Raw genomic sequence first — 23,200 nt, 5'->3', positions numbered from 1 at the left:
TTTAGACTTGGGAATGCCTAAAATGCCTCAAAATGCATGCTTTTTGTGTGTTTTTTGCTTCTCTTAATAACTAGCTTTCCATTGGCAAAAACGCATAAGTCTGAAAACACCTGAAAATGCCCCCCCCCCCAAAAAAATGTAGCAGAATCTCTTACCTGTTCCAGTCTAATGAGAACCTTTGAGGCCACGGACTGCTGACATCCTTCAATATGTGGTGGGTTTTGAGGCATGATGGGTGCAAAGATGATGAAAGTCATTTGGCGCCAGACACTTCTTGGATGCAAAAGAGGTTTTATTTTTTTTAACAGTCCTTTTTATATTTTGCAAGGAAAAGAGGGTTAGGGCCAGGACACCCTTAAGTGGTTGCAATTTCAATTGGCAGACTCTGAGACTTCAAAAGGAAGACAGCCGTACAGGGAAAGCCCCCAGCAAGGTGCCACTTCTGCACATGCAGGTTTGCTGTCTCCCATGGCAACAGTATTTAACAGTTCCTAACGCAAAGTTCAACAGTTATCTCAGCTTCACTACAATGTCCACTTGTAGCTCTTCAGCCCCTTGAGCTCCTGGTCTCTCATTGGACTCTCTGATTCACTGACTCTGAATCCCGTGAGTTCCTCAAGGCTTTTGCGGTGGTATCTCCCTCAAGTGTCATCCACACTTCCCTGCTGGGTCCCTAGCTTGGCACTCCAGATGCCTTTCAAGCTTCACCCCTGATGACCGGCTCGGTCTCTGGCTTGACACACAAGGCTGCTCTGCAAGCGTCATCTCCGCTGGTTGGGTCTCTGACTTGATCACCGCCTGACGTTTCCCGATTCTCCACCATGCCCATTCGGTGAGAATGTTACTCCAGTACTTTCTTCATTTAGTCACTGTGGTCCCTGGTAAAGGTGGTCGGTCCCTTAGTGGCGACAGCTTCCCCTCTACCTCCGACCATGACAGGTTCTCCGACTGGCAGAACTGTCAATTTTTGGTTGGACTGCAAGCTGCAGTCCCAACCCCGCGCTGCCCTCTTACTTCTGGATAGGCTCTCACACAGCCTGGCAGCCAGATGCCCCCAGGATAGGCCCAATCTCCAGTCTAGCAGCCCAGGGCAGACAACACACATCCACCCAGAGGGCAGTCCGGGTGGCACAGAACATAGATCACCTGACTCCACCCAAATATATATATATATATATATATATATAGATTCTCCCAGCAGGCCAAGGGATTCAAGAAAACCCCTGCCCATTGGTTGAGATATCCCATATACCCATAACTTGACCATGAAATGTCCTTCTCACATCTAATGCCACCAAGTGCCCGGTCACCTAGTGGCAGAAGAGAGAAGTACAACAAGGCCAAATTTAGGGAGAAATCAATGGATCTCTAACAACTATCCACAGTAGCTACACCTGACAAGGAATTTGGTGAGGAGCTCCTTGACTAAACCCCAGGGTGCTACAAACGTGTGCATAAAAAAACGCTTCAAAAAGGCTTGCAGAAGTTCAAGCTCACGTGTGAACCCAGCCTAAAGTGTGAGAATAGTGGAGAGCCGACTGTTATTTTTTCAGCTCTCTTAATGACTTGAGTTTGGCTGTTGTGGTTGTGTTTCCATGGCAATGCATACAATATACTGCTTGACTGACATCCAAATCTGCCCAGACTATGAACACTGGACAAGTTAATATCAAAGACACCCTGAGGTTGATTTACTAAAACTGGAGAGTGCAAAATCTGGTGCAGCTGTGCATGGTAGCCAATCAGCTTCTAACGTCAGCTTGTTCAATTAAGCTATGACAAAAAAAAAAAACATGCAGAGCTGCACCAGAGTTTGCACTCTCCAGTTTTAGTAAATCAACCTCACTGTGCCAAACTTATACAAGATTATGAGAAAAAACAATAGAACAGATTTAGAGGGGCTGAGTTTGTTTAGAGGTTGAAGTGAATAGCTCAGCACTGCAGTAAAAAAGCCTTTTAGGGATCATTGACAAACAAGCACAAAGTCTACATATCACTGTTTTTGATGCCTTTATCAGGATTCCCCAAACTACGACCTGTAGGACACATATGCCCCCCTACAAGATTTTATCCAGCCTGACTGACTGGCAGGCTGTGTATTGTACTATGCCTCCTGCATTTGCAGGAGGACCACACTTCCTAGGTGCACACCTGCTCCATCTCCTGGTTTCTGCTCTGCTGCTCTGCCACCTGAAAGGTAAGGCTGGACTTCTATGGGCACTCCTGGATGTACGGGGGACTCTGCTGGGCACACATGAATGTAAGGGGACTCTGATAGGCACTCCTGGATGTAAGTTGGGCTCTGATGAGCATTCCTGGTTGTAAGGCAGGCTCTGATGGGCACTCCTAGATGTAAGGCAGGCTCTCATAGGGAATCCTGGATGTGGGGAGGGTCTCCAATGGGAACTCCTGGATGTAAGGTAGGCTCTAATGGGCACTCCTGGATGCAAGGGTAACTCTGCTGGGCACACATGGATGTAAGGGGTACTCTGATGGTCACACTTAGATGTAAGGCAAGCTCTGATGGGCATTCCTAAATGTAGGGAGGGTCTCTGATGGTCACCCCGGCATGTAAGGGGAAACTCTGCTGGGCATACATGAATATAAGTGGGATTCTGATGGTCACAATGGATGTAAGGCGAGCTGTGATAGGCACGCCTCAATGAAGGGTGGGTTCCGATGGACACTTCTGGATGTAAGGGGGATTCCGATGGGCACTCTTCAATGTACGGGAGGTCTCTGATGGGCACTCGTGGATGTAAGGCGGGCTTTGATGGACAGTCCTGGATGTAAGGTAGACTCTGATGGGCACTCCTGGATGTGGGGGGGGGGGGTCTCTGATGGGCACTCCTTGATGTAAGGTGGGCTCTAATGGGCACACATGGGTGAAAGAAGATTCTGATGGGCACACCTGGATGTGGGGGGGGGGTGGGTCTCTGATGGGCACTCCTTGATGTAAGGTGGGCTCTAATGGGCACACATGAATGTAAGGCGGGCTCTGATGGCCACTATGTAAGGGGGAACTCTGATGAGTACTCCTGGATTGGAAGTGGGGCACTGTACTGGGCAATCCTGGATGTAAGGAAGGACATTTTTGCACCAAAAAATGTGGTTAAACCTGGTCTATACAGACACCTGTGTGTATGATTGATGAAGTATATCACTTCTCTATTGCAAAATAGGACTCATGAGAAATAAGAATTAATGTGGCAGTAGTTGTTGCACTTTTTATAGATAACAATGACACCAATATGTTTTGTAATGATATACTGTACTTACATCATCCTTTGTGTCTTGCTTATAATATTTCCTAGGTGGGGGAGCTGGTTTTGATGTTAACTTCCTAACGATGATCTCTCCTGTGTGGCTACTAGTTTTCTTACAGAGGACCTGAGTTGAGGTTAAAGCATCACTGGCAGTAGGTGAATAATCTCCCAGCTTTACAGGAGCAGAGTAATGAGTCTGTATGGGTTCTGTTCGCACAGGCACGTCCACACTGTGCACTCTACCCTTCAGACCGTACAGTTGGCAGGAGTCTGGGTTCAGGCCCATTGACCTGGGATTATAGTTGCTGTCACTGCTGGATCGAACCATTTGCCTCTGCTCCCTCCGGCTGTAATACAGGTATGCAGCATGCTTCTCGATGCAGCTTTCACATTGATATTTCCCATGGCAGCACGAGGCCATCTTCCTATCACCTGCAAAATACATTATAAATAAATCCACAAAAATAATGTTAAAATATCAAGAGCAGAGAAGACAACACAGGGCCCCAATGCAGAGAACAGAACATCCCCCCCTCTCCTGAGTTAGGTGGTACTATCCACCCCGGACCAATTGTATTGCATGTAATGCCGATGAAAGTTTTATTGTCTACACCAGGGGTCTCCAAACTTTTCAGTGTGGGGGCCATTTTGAATATTTTACAAATATTCGTAAGCCGAAAAAAAATCCTTATCAGAGTCTCTCCTTCATATCAGGGTCCCCAATAGATTCTCTTTTACACTAGGTTCTGCTTTAGAGTTCCCTTTACAGCAAAGTCCTCCCTTATATCACAGTCCCCATTAGAGTCTCCCCCTTAACTCAAGGTCCCCATCCAAGTCCCCCCTTACATCAGGGTCCCCATCAGAGTCCCCCCTTACATCAGGGTCCTCATTAGAATTTCCCCTTATGTCAGGATCCCTATTAGAGTCCTTCCTTATGTTAGGGTTCACATCCTATTTCCCTCTTACAGCCAAGTCCCCATCAGGATCGCCATTAGAATCCTCCCTTACGTTGTGGTTCCAATTCGAGTCCCCCTTACATCCAGGAGTGCCCATAAGAGTCCCCTTCTATATCTGAGTCCCCATCAGAGTCCCCCTTACCCCAGAGTCCCAACCTACATCAGGGTCCCTATTATAGCCGCCCCCCTAACATCAGAATCCCCATCAGTGTGCCCATCAGAATCTTCCCTACAGAGTCTGGGTGTGAGTTGGGGGGATTAAATCGTAGACCATAGGCAGCCTCTGCTGACCTTAATCCTCAACCTGTGCACATTATGAATATGCCAGTGACCCTAGCCGTAGGCTGGACAAAAAAATCCTGTAGCAGGCCTGAATGTGGCCCTCGGCCCATAGTTTGGAGACCCCTGGTCTACATGTTCTGAAAAACAAAACCATCAGTGTATCCAAGTGAGTTGTTTTTTGAGAAATATATATATTTTTTAAGTTTTGGAGAGGAATTGGAACACCTGGCAGGTTTTTGTGTGTGTCCCCTGTAGGGAGGATCACCCTTACTATGTGTCCTGTTTACCATTATCACCAAGAGTGAAAGTGAAGGAAAAAATCACACATTTTGGGTTGCCACCAGACCAGCAATAAAGCAGAAATTTTCCAGTGGAAACACTTTAGGGGGATTTCCTTTTTTCTTTCCTTGGCTATGGGACAGGAAATCTCCCCAATGGGACAGATGGTAAAAAGAAAACCCTCCTTTACCCTATCTACATTGAAAACAAGTTTTGCCTTCAGTCCTACTTTAAATATGAAGTTTTACAAGGTCATGTTGGATAAAAAAAAAGAGGAAATGTTTAATGAAACTTGCTGAGCCCTTAGCCTTTGTGTTAAATGTATACATGCAAATATTTAAGCGGAACTTTAACATTAACTGAAGTTTCACAGTTATACCAGTATAGCCCCCTCACATGTAGCCACTAAAGACCTATATGTGACATTATTTTATAACAATGAACAGAAAAAAAGAAGAACAAACTGCCTGAAATCTACAATAGGGTTTTTTTTTTTTTATTGTACTATTACATATGTATTTTACTGAGAAACAACTTTATGATCTTCACTAATACAAGTGCTTGATGAACACAGGAAATGACCAGTAACACCAAAAGAGCATGTAACCCTTAGGTCCCATTTACATGTGTGTGGTGCAGTAACATGCGATGCATTAAGGCAGCCCATTGAAGTCAATGAGCATTCCAATGCACAAAATTTCCCCAAATTTTTGCTGCACCACTCTATGGAGCATTGCCACGCATTGCAGCCCATTTCAATATATGTGCTTTGCCTTAAGTCGGCCGTAGATGGATCAGATTTTGGCCAGTTCAGCAGGCACAGGCCAAGATTCAAGCCATCTATGGGCAGGCTGGTTGTACTGAAGTTGATCCCACAGATATTACCTTTTGTATCTCTTAACCCTCCCTCCTAGATTGTAAGCTCTAACGAGCAAGACCCTCTGATTCCTCCTGTATTGAATTGTATTGTAACTACTGTCTGCCCTCATGTTGTAAAGCGCTGTGCAAACTGTTGGTGCTATATAAATCCTGTATAATAATAATAATCCATCAATCAACTTTAGTACAACAAGCAGTAATAATTGTGTTCTGCCAGCAGGGAATACTTCCCACGAGCACCACCCCCCAGCAGGGCACAATGGCACCTCAATTAATACGGACTGTGTTGATGCAGGAATCGAGTGATTTCCTTATGTGTATTGGGGTGATTTTTAAAATGAATGCATCCGCGTGAATTCCCACGATGCAAAGATGTAAATCCACTAACAAGATAACTTTAACAGAACCAGGGCTTTTTTTCAGGGGGAACTTGGTAGAACTCAGTTCCACCACCTCTGGCTCAGACCCTCGGGGGTGGGGAGTGGGGGGGGGGGGTGGCTGCTCACCACCATAACTTGTAAACACAGAAGTCTGGTTTCTGTGTTTACAAGTGAAAGCTCTGCACTCTGTGTGTAACCCCCCTGAACTCTGCACTCTGTATGTAATGCAATCCTGGTATTTAATGCCCCTTTAGGACCCTCCTACTGTTGGTGAAATTTGACTGACCACAACCACTATTTGATGTGATTTGGAGGGTGTGTGTAGGGGGAGGGGTTTTGGGGGGTCGTGGTTGAGTTCCAGCACCTATTGTTTGAGAAAAAGAGCCCTGAACAGAAAAAAACCCTGCCTGCATTGATGGCTGCTAATATGAACATGGAAAAGAAGAAAGGTAACAGCTCTTTCTGCAGGGACAACTCAATCCATACACCAGGTCCACTCACAGGTGCCGAGGCTCAATGTGTCCCAACACACTCCAATGCAACAGTAATAAGGAGACCTAGGAATACTGTAATCCTTGTAGTGTTGTTTAATGGTACATCAGAGTGACAATAAAACAATAAAGCTGATGCGTTTCGGCAATAGCCTTAGTCGTAGCTACGACTAAGGCTATTGCCGAAACACGTAAGATTTATTGTTTTATTGTCACTCTGATGTACCAATAAACGACACTTCAAGGATTACAGTATTCCTAGGTCTCCTTATTACTGCTAATATGAACAGCACGGCTGCTGAAAGGTCTGACCTACTGTCCAACTTTTCCTCAGCTGGAAATATCTGACAGCAAAGGAAGCTGTGGTGGATCACAAGGGAGCAATCCTGTTGGAGTCCTAGGGCCAACAGCCTTAATGGGCTCAGTGGTGTATTTCAACTTCCGCAAGAAGCAGCAAAAGCTTAAGGCCGGCTTCACACTTATGCGAATTGGATGTGGGTTTATCCGCATCCAATTTGCATGACAGGAGAGTGACTAGATATCAAAGGAGCCGGTTCACACAGCTCTGGGAGGCCGTGAGTGCACAGCAGAAGAGTTCTGTATGTCTTTGTCTCCGTTTCAGGTCCAAATTTAGGCAAAAATTCTGACCTAATTTGGGCCTGAATCTGTGAACAGGAACGCACCAGACCCCTGCTGTGCCCCACGGCCGCACATCATGTAAACCCAGCTTGAAGTGTGCAACATTGAGTATAGCCTAATACATTCAAAGTAGTGCTTTTACCCATTATTGTGTTAGAATAGGGGTACATTAAAGTATAACTGAGGATAAAACTTTTTTTGGATAGAGTGGAGAGGGATTAGAACCCCTGTCAGATTTTTATTGCTGTCTATATCCGTCTTAGGAGGAGATTCACCCTCTCTATTTGTCCTGTTTACTGTTATCACCAAGAATGAAAGTAACGGAAAATCTCAAAATATGCATTGTCAATGCTGCAACAGGAAAAGGGACATTTTCCAAAGGAGGCAGTAGATCTGGTGACCTTGATGACAACCATCACTTTGCAGGGATTTCCTTTAGCTTCCTGATTTTGCTATGTGACAGGAAGTAAAGGGAAATCTCCCCAATGGGACACAGATTGCAAAAAAAAAAAAGAAAATGACAGGGGTTATAACTAGGGATGAGCCGAACACCCCCCGGTTCGGTTCGCACCAGAACTTGTGAACAGACAAAAAATTTGTACGTACATGCGAACACCGTTAAAGTCTATGGGACACGAAGGTGAAAAATCAAAAGTGTTCATTGTAACCACTTGCCGACCGCTGCACGCCGATATATGTCCACACAATGGCAGCGGTGGGCAAATGGGCGTACCTGTACATCCCCTTTAACAGGCGGGGATAGCAGGCGCACGATTACAGCGTGACTCGACTCGATGTCTGCCGGTCTCCCGCCGATTGTGTCATGGAGCCGCAGAACGGGGAAGTACCTATGTAAACAAGGCATTTCCCCATTCTGCCTTGTGACATGACAGAGATCACCGCTCCCTGTCATCGGGAGCAGTGATCGCTGTCATGTGAGTAGTAGCTCATCCCCCCCACAGTTAGAATCACTCTCTAGGACACACTTAACCCCTTCATCTTTCCCTAGTGTTTAACCCCTTCACTGCCAGTGTCATTTACACAGTAATCAGTGCATTTTTATAGCACTGATCGCTTTATAAATGACAATGGTCCCAAAATAGTGTCAAAAGTGTCCAATGTGTCCGCCATAATGTCACAGTTACGGTGAAAATCGCAGATCGCCACCATTACTAATAACAAAAAAAAAATTAATAATAAAAATGCCATAAAACTATCCCCTATTTTGTAGACGCTATAACTTTTGTGCAAACCAATCAATATATGCTTATTGTGATATTTTTTACCAAAAATATGTAGAATACATATCGGCCTAAACTGAGGAAAAAAATTTGTTTTTTTTATATATTTTTTGGGGATATTTATTATAGCAAAAAGTAAAAGATATTGTGTTTTTTTTTTCAGAATTGTTGCTCTTCTTTTGTTTATAGCGCAAAAAATAAAAACCAAAGCAAAGGTGATCAAATAGCACCAAAAGAACGTAAAAGGTACAGCGTCGCATGACCACGCAATTGTCAGTTAAAGCGACGCAGTGCCGTATCGTAAAAAATGTCCTGGTCAGGAAGGGGGTAAATTCTTCCGGGGGTGAAGTGGTTAAAAAAAAGTGTTCTGCGATATCCATCCATCCTCAATCACAGTGCCGACGGTCGGGGAAAAAAAAGAAAAAAACGGAAAAACTCCGCCTCCATGGGAGGCATCCCGCCGACTGCAGCTTTTTTGCGGGGACATCTGTGATATAGCCAAGGGCGGGGCCACCCGGTGATGTAAATGGGAGAACCAACCCCCCTTTTCTGACGTCACATGATCAAAGGTGACTGGACATCGCGGGACACTTTTTAAAAATTTTCTATAATTGTCAAAAACTGTCTGCTGTTGTTTTTACTTTTATGACACTTTTTTGGTGAATGCTCGGATAAGGGTCTGGTATGGATTTTGGGGGGACCCCCAAGCAATTTTTTTTTAAATTTTGGCGCAGGGTTCCCCTTAAAATTCATATCATACTTAAAGGGCCTGATAATGATTTTGGGGGGGACCCCCACGCCATTTTTAAAAAAAAATGTTGGCACAGGTTCCCCTTAACCACTTCAATACACTATATTGTATAAACGACACTACGCTGAATATATAGGCTACACTGAATGCAGAGTATATATAGTCATGGCGGAAATTGTTGGCACCCCCAGAAATTTTTCAAGAAAATCAAGTATTTCTCACAGAAAAGTATTGCAGTAACACATGTTTTGCTATACACATGTTTATTCCCTTTGTATGTATTGGAACACAACAAAAAAGGGGGGAAAAAAAGCAAATTGGACATAATGTCACACAAAACTCCAAAAATGGGCTGGTCAAAATTCTTGGCACCCTTAACTTAATATTTGGTTGCACACCCTTTGGAAAATATAACTGAAATCAGTCGCTTCCTATAACTATCAATAAGCTTTTACACCTCTCACTCGGAATTTTGGAACACTCTTCCTTTGCAAACTGCTCCAGGTCTCTCTTATTGGAATGGTGCCTTTTCCCAACAGCAATTTTAAGATCTCTCCACAGGTGTTTAATGGGATTTAGATCTGGATTAATCGATGGCCACTTTAGAACTCTCCAGTGCTTTGTTGCCATCCATTTCTGGGTGCCTTTTGACATATGTTTGGGTTCATTGTCCTGCTGGAAGACCCAAGATCTCGGACGCAAACCCAGCTTTCTGACACTAGGCTCTACAGTGCGACCAAAAATCCTTTGATAAACCTCAGATTTCATGATGCCTTGCACACATTCAAGGCACCCAGTGCCAGAGGCAGCAAAACAACCCCAAAACATCATTGAACCTCCGCCATATTTCACTGTAGGTACTGTGTTCTTTTCTTTGTAGGCCTCGTTTTCCCAGAAGGATTTTGGCTTACTCAGGTACATTTTGGCAAAATGTAGTCTTGCTTTTTTATGTCTCTGTGTCAGCAGTGGGGTCCTCCTGGGTCTCCTGCCATAGCGTTTCATTTCATTTAAATGTCGACAGATAGTTTGTGCTGACACTGATGCTCCCTGAGCCTGCAGGACAGCTTGAATTTCTTTGGAACTTGTTTGGGGCTGCTTATCCACCATCCGGACTATTCTGCGTTGCAACCTTTCATCAATTTTTCTCTTCCGTCCACACCCAGAGAGATTAGCTACAGTGCCATGGGTTGCAATCTTCTTGATAATGTTGCGCACTGTGGACAAAGGCAAATCTAGATCTCTGGAGATGGACTTGTAACCTTAAGATTGCTGATATTTTTCCACAATTGTGGTTCTTAAGTCCTCAGACAGTTCTCTTCTCCTCTTCCTGTTGTCCATGCTTAGTGTGGCACACAGATACACAATGCAAAGACTAATGGCCCGTACACACGATCCGAATAGCGTATGAAAACGGTTGTCCGAGGAAGGATTGTACGATATTCGGATCGTGTGTACACTACTTTCGACAGCCGATCACGACCGTTCATCCAATATTATTCGATCGGACATACGTGAAAATTTTCCTCGTACGATTCCAGATCGTACGATTTTCGTTTAGTCCGTATAGTTGTCGTCCGAAAATACAATACAAATACAATACAACACATGACATCACTTCCGATTTTTTTGTCTGTCGTACGAGAATTTTCGTGACTTTATTTAGCTATTCAATTTCTACTTGCGACTATTAAGCGAGAACGGTCGTACGATCGGTCGTACGATATTCGGATCGTGTGTACGGGCCATAAGTGAACTTCTCTCCTTTTTATCTGCTTTCAGGTGTGATTTTTATATTGACCACACTTGTTACTTGCCCCAGGTGAGTTTAAAGGAGCATCACATGCTTGAAACAATCTTATTTATCCACAATTTGGAAAGGGTGCCCAGAATTTTGACCAGCCCATTTTTGGAGTTTTGTGTGACATTATGTTCAATTGCTTTCTTTCCTCCCTTTTTTGCTTTGTTCCAATACACACAAAGGGAATAAACATGTGTATAGCAAAACATGTGTTACTGCAATACTTTTCTGTGAGAAATACTTGATTTTCTAGAAAAATTTCTGAGGTGCCAACAATTTCGGCCATGACATATATATATATATATATATATATATATATATATATATATATATATATATATATATATACACACACACACAGTAGGGACTGAAAGTATTCAGACCCCCTTAAATTTTTCACTCTTTGTTATATTGCAGCCATTTGCTAAAATCATTTAAGTTCATTTTTTTTCCTCATTAATGTACACACAGCACCCCATATTGACAGAAAAACACAGAATGGTTGACATTTTTGCAGATTTATTAAAAAAGAAAAACTGAAATATCACATGGTCCTAAGTATTCAGACCCTTTGTTCAGTATTTAGTAGAAGAACCCTTTTGATCTAATACAGCCATGAGTCTTTTTGGGAAAGATGCAACAGGTTTTTCACACCTGGATTTGGGGATCCTCTGCCATTCCTCCTTGCAGATCCTCTCCAGTTCTGTCAGGTTGGATGGTAAACGTTGGTGGACAGCCATTTTTAGGTCTCTCCAGAGATGCTCAATTGGGTTTAAGTCAGGGCTCTGCCTGGGCCATTCAAGAACAGTCACGGAGTTGTTGTGAAGCCACTCCTTCGTTATTTTAGCTGTGTTCTTAGGGTCATTGTCTTGTTAGAAGGTAAACCTTCGGCCCAGTCTGAGGTCCTGAGCACTCTGGAGAAGGTTTTCGTCCAGGATATCCCGGGTACTTGGCCGCATTCATTTTTCCCTCAATTGCAACTAGTCGTCCTGTCCCTGCAGCTGAAAAACACCCCCACAGCATGATGATGCCACCACCATGCTTCACTGTTGGGACTGTATTGGACAGGTGATGAGCAGTGCCTGTTTTTCTCCACACATACCGCTTAGAATTAAGGCCAAAAAGTTCTATCTTGGTCTCATCAGACCAGAGAATCTTATTTCTCACCATCTTAAAGTCCTTCAGGTGTTTTTTAGCAAACTCCATGCGGGCTTTCATATGTCTTGCACTGAGGAGAGGCTTCCGTCGGGCCACTCTGCCATAAAGCCCCGACTGGTGGAGGGCTGCAGTGATGGTTGACTTTCTACAACTTTCCCCCATCTCCCGACTGCATCTCTGGAGCTCAGCCACAGACAGAGAGACATGCAATGTGAGCTGTAAGGTCTTATATAGACAGGTGGGTGGCTTTCCTAATCAAGTCCAATCAGTATAATCAAACACAGCTGGACTCAAATGAAGGTGTAGAACCATCTCAGGGATGATCAGAAGAAATGGACAGCAGTTAAATATATGAGTGTCACAGCAAAGGGTCTGAATACTTAGGACCATGTGATATTTCAGTTTTTCTTTTTTAATAAATCTGCAAAAATATCAACAATTCTGTGTTTTTCTGTCAATATGGGGTGCTGTGTGTACATTAATGAGGAAAAAAAAATAACTTAAATGATTTTAGCAAATGGCTGCAATATAACAAAGAGTGAAAAATGTAAGGGGGTCTGAATACTTTCCGTCCCCACTGTATATAGTAGAAAGGTGTTCAGGAGAGCTCAGCAAACACCAGTTCTGCATGAGGTCTTAAAAATACCATACGTTCAAAATATTTATTGAGGTTTTACAAAATCAGAAAGTCAGATGGACAAATGGACAGCCTCAGGCGATGCAAATACTGAATGCAAAACAGGGACCAAAGCGTAATCTCTTACTGTAAGCTGTCACAGTTCTCATATTAGAAGATACAATAATTACGAGAAAGGCTAATAATAACAACTATTGCATCATAAATCATGAATCCAAAGTAACTGAGAGAAGAGGATAGAAAAAGGCAGTAGAAGAAGGCTAAAAGAAAAGGGAAGGAGAAGAGAAGTAGAAGAGATGAAGGAGAAGACAGGAGACATAAAGATCACAGGTAGTATATGCGTCTGGCAATTCCAGTTGGCAAGAAGGTAGAGGTACCTTCCAGGGACATGCGGTGAGGTCAGTGGCTGGTGAGGCACTGGCTAGTATCAGAGCCAGATACACACAGGTTACATACACCGCGATCAGTAGAGTGAGAACAATAATTCTAGCACTAGACCTCCTCTGTAACTCTAAACATGTAACCTGTAAAATCTTTTAAAGTGTCTCCTATGGAGATTTATAAGTACTGAAGTTTGACGCCATTCCACAAGTGTGCGCAATTTTAAAGTGTGACATGTTAGGTATCTATTTACTCGGTGTAACATCATTTTTCACATTATACAAAATAATTGGACTAACGTTAGTGCTGTTTTTTTTTTATTCACGAAACAGCCCCCCCCGCCCAAAAAAAACATGTTTAAAAAAATTGCTGCGAAAATACCGTGTGACATAAAAAGTTGCAACAACCACCATTTTATTCTCTAGGGTGTCTGCCAAAACAATATATATAATGTTTGGGGATTCTGAGTATTTTTCTAGCAAAAAAAATGATGATTTTTATGTGTAGGAGAGAAGTGTCAGAATTGGCCTGGGTGGCAAGGGGTTTATTACCATAAGTAAGTAATATACAAATAATTATTATATATTGTTTTTAAGGTAATTTACTATATTTTCTAAATCTGTACTCAAGCAGGTGGCTTAACGGACAAATTACTGAAGTTTGAAGTTGTAACTTCCAACCAGTAATTTCACAGTAAATAGATAAATAATAAATTATTATGTTATAACACATAGCATATGAATATATGATTTAGCTTGATTATAACAGTACCTTTTTAGCAGGCAGCAGATTCTCATTCTCCCTCTTAACTGTTTGAGAGAAACATGGGATTGTGGGTAAATCTTATACCCATAAACTCATGTTTTTTCCTTGTAGTTAAGAGGGCTGGGCTGGAAGGGAGCATTTGTCTTTCCTGGTGCATCTTCATAGCAGCATACATATGGGTTGTGACTCCGCCCCCACAACCTGATAGGACTGGTTAACTATAAATCAAAGACAGACCCGGCTCACAGCATTCTCTGTAACTTTCACCATTTGGGTGGGAATCTGTATGCTGCCATTTTTTCCCTTGCCTGAACAGGACTGAAATCGTGAGGTATCCCTTACCGCTTGTCGCCCCAGCCAGGTTCAGCCTCTCCTGGGTGGAAGTCCTTCCTGTACAGTCTCTAAATGAGCCTATATGGTTGGAGCCCCATTCTGGTGGTCTGGGGGGGGGGCATATTTTAGCCTCTCCTGGGCGGAAGTCCTTCCTCTACAGTCTCTAAATGACCTATATGGTTGGAGCCCCATTCTGGTGGTGCAGGCTTCTCAAAGAAAGCTTTAAACAAGCTTTGACGTAAGTGACAGCGGTTCCTTTTGCTATCCATATGCTTTTTACTTCTTTTCTCTGTTTTATGGGCGTTTGCCATTCCCAAGATGGCTGCAGCAGTGCAAGTACACTCTGAGAATGAGAGGCAAGAACTGATGCGGCCTCTGTGTTTCCTGGCTAGAGCTTTTCCAGGATGGTGATCTGAACATGCTCAGGTACTGATATCATCACTAAGGATGAGCTCCGGCGTGTTCGCACACTCCACGTGCAGAGCCCGCCAGGAAGTCGGCACGGCACTGCGCTAATCACAGGCAGTGAGACATTGTCCCGATGTGCGGCTGCAGAGATCGGGAAATGTCTCACTGCCTGTGATTAGCGCAGCGCCGTGCCGACTTCCTGGCGGGCTCTGCACGTGGAGTGTGCGAACACGCCGGAGCTCATCCTTAATCATCACTAATGGCAAATGTGAGTTCTAAATGGTTTTATGACATTTTTGGGCAACAAATGGTGGAGCTCTCTAATCATGCATGCTGCATGCTTATGTGGTCATTGTTTGCAGGTATGTTTTCCCTTTTTATGGCATTCACCTGTGTTTCTTCCTATCTCCTTCTCAGTGTTGCTCTAGGATCATTGTGCTCTTTATGGCATTCACCTGGACTCTTCCTATCCCCTTTTCAATGCTTGCTCTGGGATCACTGTGTTGGGCTCAGTTTCCACTAGTGCGACTTGTCACTGCAAAGTCGCATTACAAGCCTTACCCCATGATTTCCAATGAGTATCGTTCATATCTGTGTTCATAGACCTTAAGAATACACAGGCATTGCTTAAAGTCGCATCAAATTTGCAGCAAAATCATGCGACCTTCAGGTCGCAATAGTGGAGACTTAGCATTATGCTGTTATGCTGTTTTTCATTTCATTCTGCTACTTTGCTCTGTTTCTATGGGAAACGCTGTTCAGTCAGACCACCCATTGCCTTTAAGGTATAGGGATTAGGTAAGTAGTGAAGATTGAGAAAAAGAGAGCCAATATCTATAGTCCTGTAAGGACTACAAGATGGAGGGAGCCTTCTGACGGTCAAGACAAGTCACCATCCAAGAACAGACATCCAGGCGATGTTGATTAAACTCATCATCTCACCCCTCATTATCATTGCTCCCCGTTTACAAACACCACAGATTACCAGCACTAATGGTTGCTGCATTCTTGGTGGAAAGTAGGGATGAGCTCCGGCGTGTTCGCATGGCGCACGTGCCGAGCCCGCCAGGAAGTCGGCACGGGGCAGCGCTAATCACAAGCAGTGAGACATTTCCCGATGTGCGGCTGCAGAGATCGGGAAATGTCTCCCTGCCTGTGATTAGCGCTGCGCCGTGCCGACTTCCTGGCGGGCTCGGCACGTGCGCCATGCGAACACGCCGGAGCTCATCCTTAGTGGAAAGTCATTGCTTGACAAGCTACAGTGCATGAATTGCCTAGCACTTCCAACCAGAACCAGTAGGTGGTGTCCAAATAGGAAAGCTTGCCATGAGAATAAAGCGTTAAAGGGGCCACAAGCTTTGAAGATTGCCCAATAGAGACTTTTTTTGCAAGGGCAGCTAAGGACGCAATTACCTGGGCTGAAATGGAGGAAACTCTCCACAAGGTTAGAAAGTACTAATTTCCTTCATTTAACAACTGGAAGATTTAATCCAGGAAGATTTGAAGGGGTCAGAGAAAAATGCCCTTATAAACAGGCTGTCAAAACTGTATACCCTGAAAAATCTAAAGGTCAACTTGCTGCAGTCTCCTCTGATGATGGATGCATCATGAATGTAGCTGGCAAGACATGTCACATTCAAGGAGGCTCTAGTCCAAAAATTAGTTCTAGATCTGAAGTGCTCCTACATACTGTAGCATCTGCAGGTGCTGGCACACCAGCAATAATCAGCCCATGTGCTGAGTGAGTCTAATGGGAGTGGTTTCATAATTATCAACCAGCTGCTGCACCTGCAGGACTCTGAGGAAAGTGGCAGGGTCTGCATCCCTTTAGACGTGATTCCCCTATTGGGACTATCTTATCAAAAATGAAATTTTTATTGCAGTGGATGCCAAAAAATCTGACTTTTATCCTGGTGCAGACTTCTGGGAAAATCAGTGAACCAGTCATACAAGCAGGACGTCAATTTTGTTTGGGAGCCACGTCGCACGACTGGGCAATTGTCAGTAAAACAACGCAGTGCCGAATCACAAAAAGTGCTCTGGTCTTTGGCCAGCCAAATGGTCCAGGGCTTAAGTGGTTAAATAACCCCATCTGCAAGAAGAGAAGAGACAAGGTGGTAACAGCTTTGTAAGAGCTGAAATTGGCGGCATACTTTGTGGTGTACAACCCCTGGCAAAAATGATGGAATCACCAGTCCTTGAGGATGTTCCTTCAGTTGTTTATTGTTGTAGAAAAAAAGCAGATCACAGACATGGACAAAAACTAAAGGCATTTCAAATGGCAACTTTCTGGCTTTAAGAAACACTAAAAGAAATCAAGAAAAATAATTGTGGTGACCAGTAACAGTTATGCCCCGTACACACAGTTGGACATTGATTGGACATTACGACAACAAAATCCATGGATTTTTTCCGACGGATGTTGGCTCAAACTTGTCTTGCATACACACGGTCACACAAAGTTGTCGGAAAATCCGATCATTCTGAACGCAGTGACGTAAAACACGTACGTCGGGACTATAAACGGGGCAGTAGCCAATAGCTTTCATCTCTTAATTTATTCTGAGCATGCGTGGCACTTTGTGCGTCCGATATGTGTACACACGATCGGAATTTCCGACAACGGATTTTGTTGTCGGAAAATTTTATAGCAAGCTCTCAAACTTTGTGTGTCGGAAAATCCAATGGAAAATGTGTGATGCAGCCTACACACGGACAGAATTTCCAACAACAAGGTCCTATCACACATTTTCTGTCGGAAAATCCGACCGTGTGTACGGGGCATTAGATTTATAGAACAAACACAGGGAATAAATTATGGAATCACTCAATTCTGAGGAAAAAATTATGGCATCTCCCTGTAAATGTTCATTACAAACACTAACACCTGCATCAGATTAAATCTGCTTGTTAGTATGTAGGTAAAGAGGGTAAATCATCACGCAGTGTTGCACAAGATGTTGGTTGTTCACATTCGGCTGTGTCTAAAACATGGACCAAATACAAACAACATGGGAAGGTGGTTAAAGGCAAGTATACTGGTAGACCAAGGAAGACATCAAAGCGTCCAGACAGAAAACTTAAAGCAATATGCCTTGAAAACAGAAAATGTACAACAAAACAAATGAGGAACAAATGGGAGGAAACTGGAGTCAACATCTGTGACCGAACTGTAAGAAACCGTCTAAAGGAAATGGGATTTACATACAGAAAAGCTAAAAGAAAGCCATCTCTAACACCTAAACACAAAAAAACAAGGTTACAATGGGCTAAGGAAAGGCAATCGTGGACTGTGGATGATTGGATGAAAGTCATATTCAGTGATGAATCTCGAATCTGCATTGGGCAAGGTGATGATGCTGGAACTTTTGTTTGGTGCCGTTCCAATGAGATTTATGCAGACAACTGTCTGAAGAAAACATGCAGATTTCCACAGTCAATTATGATATGGGGCTGCATGTCAGGTAAAGGCACTGGGGAGATAGCAGTCATTAAATCTTCAATAAATGCACAGGTTTACATTGAAATTTTGGATACTTTTCTTATCCCATCTATTGAAAGGATGTTTGGGGATGATGAAATCATTTATCACGATGATAATGCATCTTGCCATAGAGCAAAAACTGTGAAAAAATTCCTTGAAGAAAGACACATAAGGTCAATGTCATGGCCTGTAAACAGTCCGGATCTCAATCCAAAATCCAAAATCTGTGGTGAAAGTTAAAGAAAATGGTCCATGACAAGGCTCCAACCTGCAAAGATGATTTGGCAACAGCAATCAGAGAAGGCTGGAGCCAGATTGATGAAGAGTACTGTTTATCACTCATTAAGTCAATGCCTCAGAGACTGCAAGCAGTTATAAAAGCCAGAGGTGGTGCAACAAAGTACTAGTGATGTGTTGGAGTGTTATTTTGTTTGTTTGTTTTTCATGATTCCATAATTTTTTCCTCAGAATTGAGTGATTCCATAATTTATTCCCTGTGCTTGTTCTATAAATCTAACTGTTATGCCCCGTACACATGGTCGGACATTGATCGGACATTCTGACAACAAAATCCTAGGATTTTTTCCGACGGATGTTGGCTCAAACTTGTCTTGCATACACACTGTCACACAAAGTTGTCGGAAAATCCGATCGTACTGAACGCGGTGACATAAAACACGTACGTCGGGACTATAAACGGGGCAGTAGCCAATAGCTTTCATCTCTTAATTTATTCTGAGCATGCGTGGCACTTTGTGCGTCCGATATGTGTACACACGATCGGAATTTCCGACAACGGATTTTGTTGTCGGAAAATTTTATAGCCTGCTCTCAAACTTTGTGTGTCGGAAAATCCGATGGAAAATGTGTGATGGAGCCCACACACGGTCGGAATTTCCGACAACAGGGTCCTATCACACATTTTCCGTCGGAAAATCCGGGGCATAACTGGATTTTTCTTGATTTCTTTTAGTGTTTCTTAAAGCCAGAAAGTTGCCATTTGAAAGTTTTTGTCCATGTCTGTGATCTGCTTTTTTTCTACAACAATAAACAACTGAAGGAACATCCTCAGGGACTGGTGATTCCATAATTTTTGCCACGGGTTGTATGTGTCAGACGTCAATTGCTGTTTTTAAGAGCAGTGTTCCCTGCGGTAACGGCAAGGAGTGCATTATGGCTAAAGCCATGGTTGGTGGATCCTGCCAAAAAATAAATAAATAAAAATTGAAAAAAAATGGTGCAAGACACCAGAACACAGGTCCAATCTATTTGGGAGTAGACAGGATACAGCCATCTCAAGGGTGACCATTAGCAGGTCAGGGAGAATATCATCTGACAAAAAAGACCATAAAAAGGTCCAGCATACAGGTGGCGACTCCCAAGTAGATACCAGGAGGCAAACTCCTACGGACCGGGAAAAAGATTAGCAAACGAACCGGAGAAGTACCCAATCTTCATTATTGAAGCCTTTAAGATCTAAGGCTCGGTTCACACTGGGGCAACACGACTTCAGCGCGACTTTGCACGGCGACTTCGACGCGACTTCGACGCGACTTCGACGCGACTTTAGCAAATTACAAGGCGACTTGAAGTCGCCTGCATGACAGGCGACTTTGCCTGTGGCCAATCAGCTCTCTAGGAGGGAGGGGGGGAGGGAGGGGTTTTCCCTGCAAAGTCGCTTGACTTTACAGAGAGATCCGACTTGGAGGCGACTTCCATTGATTTCTATGGTACAGGTCGCCTACCAAGTCGGATCCAAGTAGTACAGGGAGTACGCTCTGAAGTCGGAGCGACTTCAGTAGTGTCATTTAAGACGCTCCCATTCACTCTCATGTGAATCTCTTTCTGGGGCGACTTGGGGCGACTTGAGGGGCGACAAGTCGGATCCCAAGTCGTCCCAGTGTGAACCGAGCCTAAGGCTCCTGTCTTAGGAGAACAGTGGAAGTCCTTTTTAAGGGTGCACTAATCCAGGGGGTGCCTGTGCGAATCTTACGCATACAACTGGATGGAAAACCTTCAGGATCAGTGGGCCATATCAGCTATATTAGAGTGACATTGGTGGAAGTTGAAGGGAGGTCCGCCTTTCTGGTACAATAATTTTTATTGAAAAAGTATAACATAATGACAAACTCACCCATGAAGGGGCATAATTCAATGAGCATAACGATTATATAACATTGACAGATGGGAAGTCCACCTTTCAATCTCTTCCAGTCAGCCAGGCTACCAGAGTTGATGGAAAAGTAAAATATTCTGGTCGAGTTTGTAGCTGGATTAAAAAAAAAAGAGCAATCGTGAAGGCTCTAGTTACCCAGAGGAGATAAGGGTTCAGTTCACCTCTGTTCCTAGCAATAAAATAAAAAAAAATAAAAAACAGGTAATCTGTGCCCAGTGCTAAAGTTAAAAAAAAAAAAAAAAAAAATTGACAAGCAGCACAGGAAGTTAGGAGTCGTGCAAAATGGAAAACCTCCAATCAATTATTTTATTCATAAATCTGGGAGACTGGATTCTCCTGTAGGTTTATCAGACACCTATTTGTCCCAATTCATCCTCAATTCCTCTACCAGTTTGAGTCCCTCCCCTTCGGCCTGTACATCTCCCCCAGGGCATTCACAAAGGTTTTACTGTCTGCAATAGCGACGGGAAAAATTCGGTAGAACTTCCACAAGGGAATTTCCGTCCTCTGACAGAGAAAGCCAAAGGTGCTTTGGGAATGAAGTCTCTTCCAGCAGAACAGTGCCGGAGTATCCTTGGTTCTTCGTAACTGACCAGTTCTTTTCAGATGGAACATTATCAGGGCTGGACTGGGACAAAAATTTGGCCCTGGACTTCCTCATGACTGGCCCACTTTAATTTTGAGTGTCCCCAACAGCGCCCCCCTTACATCAGAGTGTCCCCAACAGCGCCCCCCTTACATCAGAGTGTCCCTAACAGCATCCCCCTTACATCAGAGTGTCCCCAACAGCGTCCCCCTTACATCAGAGTGTCCCCAACAGCGCCCCCCTTACATCAGAGTGTCCCCAACAGCGCCCCCCTTACATCAGAGTGTCCCCAACAGCGCCCCCCTTACATCAGAGTGTCCCCAACAGCGCCCCCCTTACATCAGAGTGTCTCCAACAGCGCCCCTCTTACATCAGAGTGTCCCCAACAGCGCCCCCCTTATATCAGAGTGTCCCCAACAGCGCCCCCCTTACATCAGAGTGTCCCCAACAGCTTCCTCTTAAATCAGAGTGTCCCCAACAGCATCCCCCTTACATCAGAGTGTCCCCAACAGCATCCCCCTTACATCAGAGTGTCCCCAACAGCGCCCCCCTTACATCAGAGTGTCCCCAACAGCGCCCCCCTTACATCAGAGTGTCCCCAACAGCGCCCCCCTTACATCAGAGTGTCCCCAACAGCGCCCCCCTTACATCAGAGTGTCCCCAACAGCCCCCCTTTACATCAGAGTGTCCCCAACAGCGCCCCCCTTACATCAGAGTGTCCCCAACAGCGCCCCCCTTACATCAGAGTGTCCCCAACAGCGCCCCCCTTACATCAGAGTGTCCCCAACAGCGCCCCCCTTACATCAGAGTGTCCCCAACAGCGCCCCCCTTACATCAGAGTGTCCCCAACAGCGCCCCCCTTACATCAGAGTGTCCCCAACAGCGCCCCCCTTACATCAGAGTGTCCCCAACAGCGCCCCCTTACATCAGAGTGTCCCCAACAGCGCCCCCCTTACATCAGAGTGTCCCCAACAGCATCCCCCTTACATCAGAGTGTCCCCAACAGCGTCCCCCTTACATCAGAGTGTCCCCAACAGCGTCCCCCTTACATCAGAGTGTCCCCAACAGCGTCCCCCTTACATCAGAGTGTCCCCAACAGAGTCCCCCTTACATCAGAGTGTCCCCAACAGCATCTCCCTAACATCAGAGTGTCCCAATCAGCAGCTCCCTTCACATCAGAGTCCCCACCAGCAGCTCCCTTCACATCACAGTCCCCACCAGCAGCTCCCTTCCCATCACGGTCCCCACCAGCAGCTCCCTTCACATCACAGTCCCCACCAGCAGCCCACTTCACATCACAGTCCCCACCAGCAGCCCACTTCACATCAGAGTCCCCACCAGCAGCTCCCTTCACATCACAGTCCCCACCAGCAGCTCCCTTCACATCACAGTCCCCACCAGCAGCCCACTTCACATCACAGTCCCCACCAGCAGCTCCCTTCACATCACAGTCCCCACCAGCAGCCCACTTCACATCACAGTCCCCACCAGCAGCTCCCTTCCCATCACAGTCCCCACCAGCAGCTCCCTTCACATCACAGTCCCCACCAGCAGCCCACTTCACATCACAGTCCCCACCAGCAGCCCACTTCACATCACAGTCCCCACCAGCAGCTCACTTCACATCACAGTCCCCACCAGCAGCTCACTTCACATCAGAGTCCCCACCAGCAGCTCCCTTCACATCACAGTCCCCATCAGCAGCCCTTCACATCAGTGTCCTCCCTCTCCTCCCCCTCCCACATGTACTCACCATTTTAAAGGCAGCTTCTCGTTCCTTTCTCCAGTCATGTGATAACAAGTGATAGGGGAGAGAGGAAGGAAAGTCTTCCGTTGGTCTATCTCCCCCTCTAGGCTGGAGGGAGCATAACGCCTAATGGGAGGAAGCTTCTCCTCCTGACAGGAGTGAAATTGCGATCACTCGCTGTCAGAGAGGAGTGGCTCCAGGACCGGTAGTCCCTATGGCCAGTACAGGCCTGAACATTATCACATCAGACCCCAGCTAGAAAGGTTGGGGGATGCATTTCAAAGAGCAGGCTGCTTAAGGTCATGGGATGTTAAGCTTATGAGGAATAGTATTGAATTTTCTTGAACTGAGTAGTGTTAAAAGCACTTCTGTCATTAACTCCTTTTAGCAAAAGGAGCAAGATTTGTACTGTGCCTAGACAACGGTGGAAGGGAAGAATTCTTAGGCTGTCAGTGGAGCTTCCTGTATCAATAATTACAAATATACCATTTTGGCTTAGGAGGCTCTAGTGTCTCTCTATCCTACTCTTAAGCATTGAATCACCACTGCCGCTTCCAGTGATG

General features: G+C 44.8%; 1 protein-coding gene across 1 annotated transcript in view; it reads right to left on the bottom strand.

Moving 5' to 3' along the window:
• The window catches only part of IL16 (interleukin 16), a 226,459-nt gene that overhangs the window by 66,438 nt on the left and 136,821 nt on the right, over positions 1-23,200 (bottom strand). The window contains exon 13 of the mRNA XM_073618563.1: positions 3,280-3,698. Within this exon, the coding sequence (XP_073474664.1) occupies positions 3,280-3,698 (419 nt within the window). The remainder of the gene's footprint in view (positions 1-3,279; positions 3,699-23,200) is intronic.

This window comes from Aquarana catesbeiana, linkage group LG03 (assembly GCF_042186555.1).
Source record: "Aquarana catesbeiana isolate 2022-GZ linkage group LG03, ASM4218655v1, whole genome shotgun sequence".
Taxonomy (NCBI): Eukaryota; Metazoa; Chordata; class Amphibia; order Anura; family Ranidae; genus Aquarana; species Aquarana catesbeiana.
This window is presented reverse-complemented; position numbering and strand designations above follow the sequence as displayed.